This window comes from Zeus faber (assembly GCF_960531495.2).
Source record: "Zeus faber genome assembly, chromosome: 17".
NCBI classification, from domain to species: domain Eukaryota; kingdom Metazoa; phylum Chordata; class Actinopteri; order Zeiformes; family Zeidae; genus Zeus; species Zeus faber.
In genome coordinates, this window is record NC_137204.1 from 17,495,996 (window position 1) to 17,506,663 (window position 10,668).

The following is a 10,668-nucleotide window of genomic DNA, read 5'->3' on the forward strand; positions in this document are numbered from 1 at the left end:
AGTTGTAAAAATATTGACTATAAATGGTTGCTTTGTTTTAAGTGTGTGAATATCCTACAGTGAGACGATTGATCTCGGTGAAATTGCCGGACGCCGTCGCAGAAGTGCTTAAATTCTCTTGTTCAGTCCCGCGATGGCACTCATTGAACTATCTCACTTTTCTCAGCTGCCAACAGTGACGTACGTTTTCGCGGTTTAATATCTCTTTAGGTTTTGATTCAATAACCACAGGCAAATTGAATCGTCCTCTGTTTTTTACCAGGAGGTTTATCGTGCACAAAAAGTCACTCGGAGCGGTTCCAACACACACACACGCACGCACACACACACACACACACACACACACGTACGCGCGCGCACGCACGACGGGATCACGACGGGTCATGTACACCGCGCGTCCCCCCCGGGTCCGAGAACCTAAAACCCGGTTTTCTTTTCCTCATCATTCATTTTGATAGTGTTTGGACGGATACCAAAACGAATGAGGCATTGTATTCCATATGCACTGGAGCGCGACAATTGAACCAAAATCGGTGTGTGTGTGTGTGTGTGTGTGTGTGTGTGTGTGTGTGTGTGTGTGTGTGTGTGTGTGTGTGATCAATGTTTGAGGAGACAAATGCAATGTAAAATAATGTACCTGTATTTTGCTGCAAAGGGGGAGTAGTGTACGTGCATCTCGAAAAAAAAAAACATTGACATTTTTTGGAGAGCCATGCTATTTATCAAAGAGTAGAACGGAGGACTTTAGACACGGGGCAAACCCGCGTCCCCTTGGTTCCTTGTGGTCGACGGATTTCTTAAAACTCTTTTATTCGAGGATGTTACTCTAAAATTGACCTGTATAACCCCACCCCACTGACAGGATTCTATCGGAAACCAAGATCCTGCAGGGGGGGGGGGGGGGGCGGAGGGAGGGGAATAATGTGACAATTGGTTTTAAACGGAGGCGTACGCCAACACAACCCGGTCCGTCGAGATCAATCTATTTTTTTGAAGAGTATGTTTGTAAAAATGATCGGGAAAATCAAAAAAAAAAATCAAAAAATCAAAAAAAAACAAAAAGTGCAAGGTTTGCAAAAAAACGAGGAGCGCCTCTGCAGGACCAACTCTATACTTGAACCTCTCTGAATACATGATGATCAGATGACGTGTGGCAAAAAAAAAAAAAAAGTACACAACCAAACACCACACGAACACAGCAAGAAAAATTGTTGTTTTCTTTTTTTTCTTTGTCGTTGTTGTTGTTGTTGGGGTTTTTTTTTTTGTTTTCTTTTTTTTTTAACTTTTTTTTTTATTTGACTTCTGTTGATGAAAACGTGCCTTTTATTTGTACCGGTGGGTGTTTTGATTTCAACTTCTCTCTCTCTCTCTCTCTCTCTCTCTCGTTCTCTCTCTCTTCAAAGTGCAACAGCTGATCCTCACTGGGGGCCTGTCTGTTCACTGGAGGCGGTGTTTTGCCCTGCTGCGTGTTGCTGCTTGAGACTGCACTTCTCTCCCTCCCTCCCTCCCTCTCTCTCTCTCTCTCTCTCTCTCATATATATTATAAATGTATCATTTCCAAATTCTAACTATGAATCTTTGTCGGAGGGAATTACACAAAACGTATACGCTATTTTGGAACGGCCGAAGACGAATGGAAATAAAACGAAATAAAAACAAAAAGTCACACAAAAGTCCCAGTGACGTTTGCAAGGTTTAATCTTTTTTTTTTTTTTGGGGGGGGGGGGGGGGGGGGTCGCCATGGGTTGATCATTCTTCTGTATGGCTGTTGGCAATAAAAAAAATCTGTGAATGTGCACCAGCGCGTGTAAACCCCTAATTTGTCGCCGCGGCGGTAAGGCGGCCGCCCCAACCCCACACACACCTACGGCCGCTCCTCCCGCCGGGGAGCGACATTTCAAACGTCCGCACGGGGGAGACAGTCAAGTAGGGTGTGATGTCTTTACTGCGCCAGCCCCCGTGTAAGCGTTACGCCTCAGTCGCGTAGTCAATGCTTTTCACATCCGTAGCAGCGATCAGATCCGCACGCCCATCGCCCCCCCCCCCCCCCCCCCCCAGTAAAAAAAACAAAACCCAAAAACGTGTCTCAACGCCGGGTCGTCGGCTCCGCTCGCGGCGATACGTGCGTGAAAACAGACCGCCGTGACCCGAGGAACCGCGTAGAAAAGTCTTTCTTTCACCTCTTCGTCCGCTTGCGTGGTTTCCAAATCGTAGACGTCCTCGTTTTCCGTCGGCGCCGAGGATGAGCAGCAGGTGGCGCACTTCACCTGTGACTACATCGCTCAACGTGCAAAAAGGCACGACCGCCCTGGGCTTTCACTCGAAATGAAACGTCACGGCGTTCATCGTGTGAAATTTGGATAGTAACGTTTGCTGACCCCAATCACCATTCTGTATTATTCAGTTGACGCGCATGAACAAGGCTGTCGTTGGCGGTACTGCGGCACTGTTGTGTGGAAACAAAATGATGGCCAACTACATAAATATTAAATAGATTTTCATTGTGTGTTATTACACTAACAATCACTAACAGTCACTGTTACCATTATATCATCATGCATGACTGCGGTAACAGTCCATAATACTTTTCTGTCCAATCATATCTATAGCGACGGGACTTGATCTCTTTCGGTGTCACCCATGACAAGCTACGATGTATTTTATTTTTTTTAAATATCTGATATTAAGTGTGCTAACATAAGTTCACCTCACACATGAATGAATACGAGGTGCGGGCGTTTGTGAAGAACCCCAAGGTGAAGGCGTGAAGCACTCTGATCCAGCAGATTAGGCCTGAGGAGGTCGCTGTCTTTTCCACAGTTTTCCAGGTTCCAGTCCCTTCCAGTTGCAGCCAAAATTTGGACCAGCCTCACCTCCGCCGCTGACTCGTTCCCTTCTAGCCCCGAACGCCGTCCCCGACGCCGGGCGCGGCGGCGCTTGGGTGCGCCCGCGTCGGCACCGCGACCTGGCCCCGGACGGCGCCCGCCTCGGGCTCCTCGTCCACCCTGGCGGCTCTGGAGCCCTGGTGGTTCTGGTTGGGGTTGTTCTGGCTGCTCCACGACTTGCTGCGGCTGCGGCTGGCCTCCAGGGAATGCTTGGCCCCGCTGCCGTTGACGGACGGCTTGCCCTTGTAGAGGGAGCCGCACACCAGCCCCAGGAAGGCGCGCCTCATCTCCCGGCTGGCCAGGGTGTAGATGACGGGGTTCATGGCGGAGTTGAGCACGGCCAGCGCGATGAACCAGTCGGCCTTGTAGAGGATGGGGCAGGCCCGGTGGCGCTTGCACGCCACGTCCACCAGGAGCAGCACGAAGATGGGCGTCCAGCAGGCGATGAAGACCCCCACCACGATGACGACGGTGCGCAGCAGCGACATGGCGTGCTCGGAGTTGCGGTGCTTGCTCACCTTTCGGCTGCTGGACTTGACGAGGACGTAGATGCGGGCGTAGAGGACCGAGATGGCCAGGAGCAGCACCGTGAAGATGGTGATGCAGAACGCCACGTACTTCTTGGTGTAGAGCGGCAGGATGGTGGAGCAGTCCGGGAGATTGTCCAGGCAGTTCCAGCCCAGGATGGGCAGGGCCCCCAACGAGAGGGCGATGAGCCAGCACGTCCCGATGAGGAGGAACACCCTGCAGTTCTTGTTGGCGTCGTAGGGCCTCATCTTTATCATGGTCAGGTGCCTCTCGATGGCGATGGCCAGGAGACTGAAGATGGAGGCTCCCAGCGCCACGAACATGCTTCCCTCGCGGACGAACCAGAACGCCGGCGACAGCTGAAAGGTCTTCTCGCCGGAGAGCAGCAGGTTGACCAGGTAGGCCACCCCGGCCAGCATGTCGCACAGCGCCAGGTTGCCGATGAAGAAGTACATCCGGTTGTGGAACCTGTGGTTCCTCCATATGGCGATCAGCACCACCAGGTTCTCCAGGACAATGAAGCTGCAGATCACGAGGAACACGATGGTTTTGGCGTCCACCACGCCGCTGCTCCGGCCGCCGCGGGGCCGGTGGTCCAGTTTGCCGGTGATGTTGTAGTGGAGGTATAGCTTAGTGTTGATCATCTTCAAAGCAGCCAGGACAGACACTAAGAAGAACACTTTCACAATCTAAAAATAGAGGATTACAAAAAAAAACAACAAACAAACAGGCTGTTAAAAGTTTTTACATTCTCTAGTCTTCGAATAGATTTTTTTCTTGGCACAAACTTGCAAATGTCAACATACCTCATTCCACGGATGAGATATGTTAAAAAAAAAAAAAAGTCCCTGGAAGGATTTAAAACTAAACATCTTGGAATAGCCGAAGCTGAAACTCTTTATGCAGAATGTGTTGTTTATACACTGTCTTCGGTGTATAATTAGGCTTTTAATTATAATTAGTCATTTTCAAAATGAGGATCAGTTGAGAAAAAAATTTAAAAAAAAAGTGAAAAAAAAATTCAAATTCATAGGTGTTGTAAAAATTTAAGTTGACAAAGCCTAAAAAGGTTGAACAAATCCACTGTTTTAAGCTGGTTGTCTGCAAGCCAGTGGCTTTGTCAGCGAAGCGCCACATAATCGACGGATGTAGGTTTACTATAGATGGCTTTGCCGTCACTTTTAACAATGCACATCCTTTTTTCCATGGGATTTTTCTTTCCTTCTTCACATTAAAAAAACAACAACAACAACAACAACAAACAAACGCGGATTCAAGCGTCATAGTAACGGTTTCGCTCGGTAACTGGAATCCACGGAGACCACTTACCCGGGAGCGCCGGGGCTGGATTTTATTCCTCCAAAACGAGCGACGTAATGGGTCGGCATGCATCCCATCGCGACGCACTCAATCCCCCCGTGGCGTCGACGCGAAAGTTTGGCATCTTCTGGAGGCAGCTTGGAAGAGCCTGTCCCCTGTGTCCCCCGTCCTGCAGCCGTGTCCTGCCGCCAGGATGGAACAGGAGACGTTTGGCTCCAAGTCCAAGTCACACCCTTGATCCTGGAGGGTAAGGGAGGGATCCAGCGACCTACTGTATCCAAGGTATCACATCATGAGGTTATTATTATTATTATTACTATACTAATAGTAATAATAATAATAATACAGTATTATTATTATTATTATTATTATTATTATTATATACTGTATATAATAATCGTCTTAATAATACTAGTTGTACATTAGTAATGACAATACTATTGTACTACTACTATTATTATTATTATTATTATATACTGTATATAATAATCGTCTTAATAATACTAGTTGTACGGTAGTAATGACAATAGTATTGTACTACTATTATTATTATTATTATTATTATTATTATTATTATTATTATTATTATTATCGTTCTTCTTATTATTATTATTCTTATTATATACTGTATATAATAATAATAATAATAATACTAGTATCACAGTAGTAATAAGAATGCTATTGTACTTCTACTATTATTATTATTATTACTATTATTATTATATACTGTATATATTATTACAAAAATAACTATTCTGTGAAACAATAATATATAAACACAATAAAAATTACTATGGAACACTTGGAGCACAGCCACTGGTATCAAAATAGTAGGGCAAGATAAGATAAGACTTTATTAATCCCCGGGGGGAACTTCAGGAAGGACTCCTGTCACTATATAAACAGTGGCACTGTATGCATGGCCCGGAGTGAAGGCTATTGTCCACCGGTTGCAACTGATTGATGGGAGGCTAAAATTCCCAGTTGATGTCCTACTCTGATGATGGCGACTTACAGAAGCGTGGGATGGAGCTCAGCAGCCGGGCCTGTCCTCTCATCACCGTCCCGCAGCGACCTTTTCGCCGGAGGAGGACGGGGCCGCAGCAGATCAAGGACTGAGTGAGGGTCGGGTGAAAAGAAAAGGGCGTGGACCCCGGGAGTCCACGGATACTTTGGTCTTGCCTAATCAGGTACTTTGATTAATGAGGAAGTGCTGAATTGCAGTTTTGCGTAAAACATGGCTGCAATTATTTAGCGTAGCTTCCCAGTTTCCATGCACGCACATCATAAATATGTGACTTTAACTGATTAACCATATTATTACCCCAACAGGATAAAAAATACATCGATTTGGAAATTCATTTGAATACATTATTTTATCTCAAGACAGAGATGAACCAAACGTTTGAATCCTGTATCTCACTAAACACACCCCCAAATACATCCCTGGCATTCGCTCGCCTCACGTGTGCGTATGACTCACACGCCCATTTTCACAAAAGGATTCTGGAAACTATGAATTGTAGGTTTATTAGGTCAATATTAAAACACGTTGTCACATTTGTGCGGCTGAATAAATGGCCGCGGTCTGGAAACGGTCCATTCGTATTGTTGCAGTATACCGCTCGGAGCCATTTCCTGTGCGCCTCCCCGCGCCAGTGGAAACGGGGAGGGGAAAAAATCTGAGGGGGGAAAAAGCTGAACGCAGCCTGCGGCCGCAGCAATCTGGGACCAATCATGAGCGCGGCGAGTCCACAGCGGGCCGGGGTAAGAGCGGGGTCCGCGGAGCGGGAGCCCGGGTGGAAAAAAAACAAAACGTGAGGTTCTCAGCAAAGACGGAGCGATGTGGAGCGCCGAGCACCCCGGCCCAGCGTCGACGGTGTAAACCCCGTAATAAGTGGTCGCGGTGCGACCGCGCGCATGTTTATTCATAGACTGCTTAAGAGGAGGACGGTCGGAGGGGATCTCGCTCTCGCCGGACCACCCTCACCAGAGAGCTCTCTTTCCAGGGACCACTGCGCCGATGGAATTTCTCTGTCATCTGTGTCAGCAGGACGGTAATTAGAGTTTAGGGAGCGAGCAGTCGGAGCTGGAAGGGTTTGAGGCCCCTTGGCTTCGCCCCCCGAGCATTGCAGCGATGTTTTGTGCTCCTGCGCCCGCGGGTCGCCAGTGATGGCTTTTCCAGCGCAGCGTTTGAAATGCCTTTCGCCTCGGCCGCAGCTCGGGTGACTCACTTGAAAGTGTGTTAAGGAAGCGGTTTAGCCGGGCGACACCGGAACCATCCACCTGACGGGGAAAAGTATACAGACCAGCAAATCTTAGATTTTATAGCGAGAAAGAGGGATACGTATATAGGCTTATAGGAATGAAATTGAATATGAAACAGATTCCAGTCAGAAAAGGCAAAGATTTAAGGCGTAAATTCGATCTAACATTGATAGATAAGCAATTTGTTTTGTCAAAAGCTGGTCGATTCCAGAGGAAACGCAAGAGAAGTGTAGATTTCTCTCGCGGAGATTGATCCAAAACAGTTCGCACACTCATTACCGGACAGATTTAAAAATGTAGTATAGACTGGTATAGTATATATTTTTAGTCTATAGTTACAATAGAGGTTTATAGAGAAATGTCGAAGAATATGCTGGCATATGATTTGAACATCATTATTTATTTATCTATGTATCCATTCAAAAGATGATCCTTATTTATCATCGTCTTTATAAAACAATTGTTACACTGTCTGCTGACAGTGTAACAATGACGACATTCATTATTGACTGTGATGCAGTGCACTACATGTAGTAAGAGTTCTCCAATTCAAAGCGGTGCACTATTGGCGAAGCGATATCGTAATGGCGGCCGAGTGCTTTATCTCGACGAGTGCATCACAAATGTATTTCGCTGACATCAGTGCTGCAGCCATTACTACTGTGCCGGGTTTCTGCCCGCTCCCAGCTCCCAACCCCTTCATTACGGCACCGGCCCTTCGGGTCAGAGCCGCGGGCGGCGAGGCGCTCCCACGTGCAATTATAAGAGAACCCTGCCTTTAATTTTGCCCGCTCCATTTTAAGGCAGCAACACACACACCCCCCGGGAGTCTGGGTCACGAATCCCGAGGCGGCCCGTCCCCTCCTGCCCTGCGGCTTGGTGGTTTTGCAGTATTTCGAGGCGCGGCGGTCTCTCGCATGCGACTCCGGCGGAGGGGAACGTTCAGACATTTCTGAAGCAACGTTTTTTTTCAGCCGCGCTGCTGTTTAGTCTGGGGGCACGCAGCCTGCCAGCACCGGGAGACCACACAAACTGAAATAAGGCTGATCCGATCGTTTTTATTTGTTATTTTTTTATTTTATTTATCCGGCTCTGAGGTCCTTCACCCATTTTCTTTTCTCCCGTCGAGCGGCGACGAAGTTGAACGTTTCGATCGCGTCGACTCCGGTCGTTTGATTTGGCTTCAGATCGAACGTCCTCCAGTAGTAGGACGTCCTGTCATGGACGGACCACCCCGCTGTCAAAACACATCGGTGGTTAAAAAGAAAAACCCGGTGTATGAGCACAGCGGAATGCCACATAAATACCCCGTCACAAGTGTGATAAACAATCGCCTCGTCTTATTTTTCCGACACGCTGGATTCCGACTTGAGATCCAGTTTTTTCAGGCGCATTTCATCAGCGACGTTCCCATCGGTGGCATTTTGGATCCCCTGGCAAAGGAGAGAGAATTCGCCCACGCAGGCCGAGCATCTGAACATCTGAACATCTGAACATCAGAACCTCGGAACATCTGCCCGGTGAGCTTTGAAGGACCGCAGAGCGGCTAACCCTGGCCGCCGTTTCCACGGTGACCGGGAGAAGAAAAACAGCGATTCTGGGTCAACGCAGCTGCTCCGCACCAACTTAGAAGACGCCTCCCAAACTACAGCTCTGCATTCCAATAAAAAGCCTGGTCAACGTGATGGACCTCGTCGAGCATTAGCTTTCAGCTTTAAGTTGTTTGCTTCTTTTAATTTATTTTTCTCTGAGTGCCGCGATACCGTACCCGGCCCGGCGTGCCGTTAATGTGTTTAGCTGTGGTCCATCAATCACGGGGCGGAACGGCGCTCTCCTCTCGCAGGGCCATTAGGTCGACCCCCGCCCGGAGCACGTTGGAGCGGCGCTCTGTTGCCGTTGGGGCGGGGAGCGAGCGCGCCCCGCGCGCGGCGCCGGAACAGGCCCCGCCGGTCCGCCGGAAGATTCGCCGGGATCCAGGAATCGGAGCGGAGGACCGTCGCAAAACAGCGCCGGGAGAGAGTTCCCGGCGAATTGCGACGACCAGCTGGTTCCTTCTGAGGAAGTGTTTTGGTAGTGAGATTTGAAGAACGGCTTAAAGAAACTTAGGCGGTGGATAGGAGTCACGCAACATTTAGGCCGTGACACTTTTCCGCAGCAAAGTCGTCCTTGCCTCGTCCTGAGTTGTTAAATTCTACTCTTAATTAAAATCCAGCCCGTGACCGCCACCGAAACAAAGACATACGATTTCACACATTTCTTTCATAACTATGGCCTACAATTTCATGTATATTTAAAAAAAAAAAAAGACACACACACACACACACACACACACACACACACACACACACACACACACACACACACACACACAATGTAAAAACCACACGGACATCCCACCATCAACCATCTGACCAAGAAAGAGCGGCACGTCTCAGACGGACCTCACAGCCCGGCTTTAATAAGCAAAGTATATAATAGCATCATGATTTGGGGAAAGTTAAAAGGAAGGAACACGAGGGCTTCATAAGAAAGACAGGACAAGCCCACAGCGCACGGACGCAGCCCGAGTGTTTCTCCAGGTGGCTGGCAACCCAGCGCCGGTCGGAAGAGCCCGACGTCCGATTCCTGAACGCATTAAATCTATTGATCTGGTGCTCTCTAGGCTTCAGCAACGGTCGAAATGTTTTCCTCTGCTTCCTCACTTGCATTACGAATCACTTATGGTCGGGTAGCGTAAGAAAAACATCGACTTTTATATTTAGATGACATCTATATATTGAATTACGTACATTATAAAAGCCCCCCCCCAAAAAAACGCCCAATATCATGTCAGCGAATTAACTAAATTGTTAACCATTGAGATCCCCTCGCTCCTCGCTTTCGGCACGGCACCAAGGAAAAAGAGCTGGAAACGACACTTATTGGCACCGCTGATGAAGATTAAGCCTCGTAAATAATGGTGGAGAGACGACACTTCTCCAAAACCGAAGGGGACAGTTCTTCTGTTCAAAGGCGACCGCGGAGGAGGCTGATATTGCAGTTGTCACGCCGCATCTTGGCGTTTAGGGGACAACTCCGGCTCTCACGGAGGAGCGCTCGGCGCTACTTAGTTTTCGTTTTAGCGATCAAAACTCCTGGGCTGCAGGGAAACTGACGCCCGAGGCGCTGAGACGCAGGCGGCCGTTGTAAAAATCTCGAGTGGGCCTAGTAGCCTCCGTGCAGCGCTCGCGTCATTCGGCGCGGCCTTTCTCAGTTTGGCGCCCTAATTTAACATCACAACAACCGGAAGCGCCGCGCAAGTTCCCACGTACTCGCCACGTTTTAATTCTGTTACTTCCATAACAGGCTTTATTGCTAGTCGTTCCGAATGATTAATCATAATTAATAATAACTGTTCCAAAAAATAAAAAGAAAAGGTCCTTGTAGTAAAGTCTCCCGGAGAGGAAGGAAAACTATATGCATATTTCATAAGCTACCAGGGATGGAGCCTTCCTGGCCAATGTATACACACACACACACACACACACACACACACACACACACACACACACACACACACACACACACACACACACACACACACACACACACACACACACACACACACACACACATAAACAGAAAGCCTTGTCTTGAGGCTAGCTGCAGTCAGTGCAACAAACACAGA

At 48.2% G+C, this 10,668-nt stretch overlaps 1 protein-coding gene across 1 annotated transcript; it reads right to left on the reverse strand.

Annotated features, from left to right (window-relative positions):
• Positions 1 to 2,034: 2,034 nt before the first annotated feature.
• Positions 2,035 to 4,891, reverse strand: s1pr3b (sphingosine-1-phosphate receptor 3b). Its single transcript, XM_080018005.1, has 2 exons — positions 4,743 to 4,891; positions 2,035 to 4,102 (listed from the first exon to the last, which is right to left on the reverse strand). Exons 1-2 carry the CDS (start codon positions 4,803 to 4,805, stop codon positions 2,897 to 2,899), a joined length of 1,269 nt encoding a protein of 422 aa, XP_079874131.1. The 5' UTR covers positions 4,806 to 4,891; the 3' UTR covers positions 2,035 to 2,896.
• Positions 4,892 to 10,668: the final 5,777 nt, after the last annotated feature.

What these genes read in the sequence shown, in the direction of transcription:
- s1pr3b (XM_080018005.1), bottom strand. Translation starts at nt 4,805, where the DNA reads ATGCATGCCGACCCATTACGTCGCTCGTTTTGGAGGAATAAAATCCAG. An exon ending in TCCAGCCCCGGCGCTCCCGG is followed by an intron (nt 4,103 to 4,742) that starts GTAAGTGGTCTC and finishes CTCTATTTTTAG; the next exon opens with ATTGTGAAAGTGTTCTTCTT.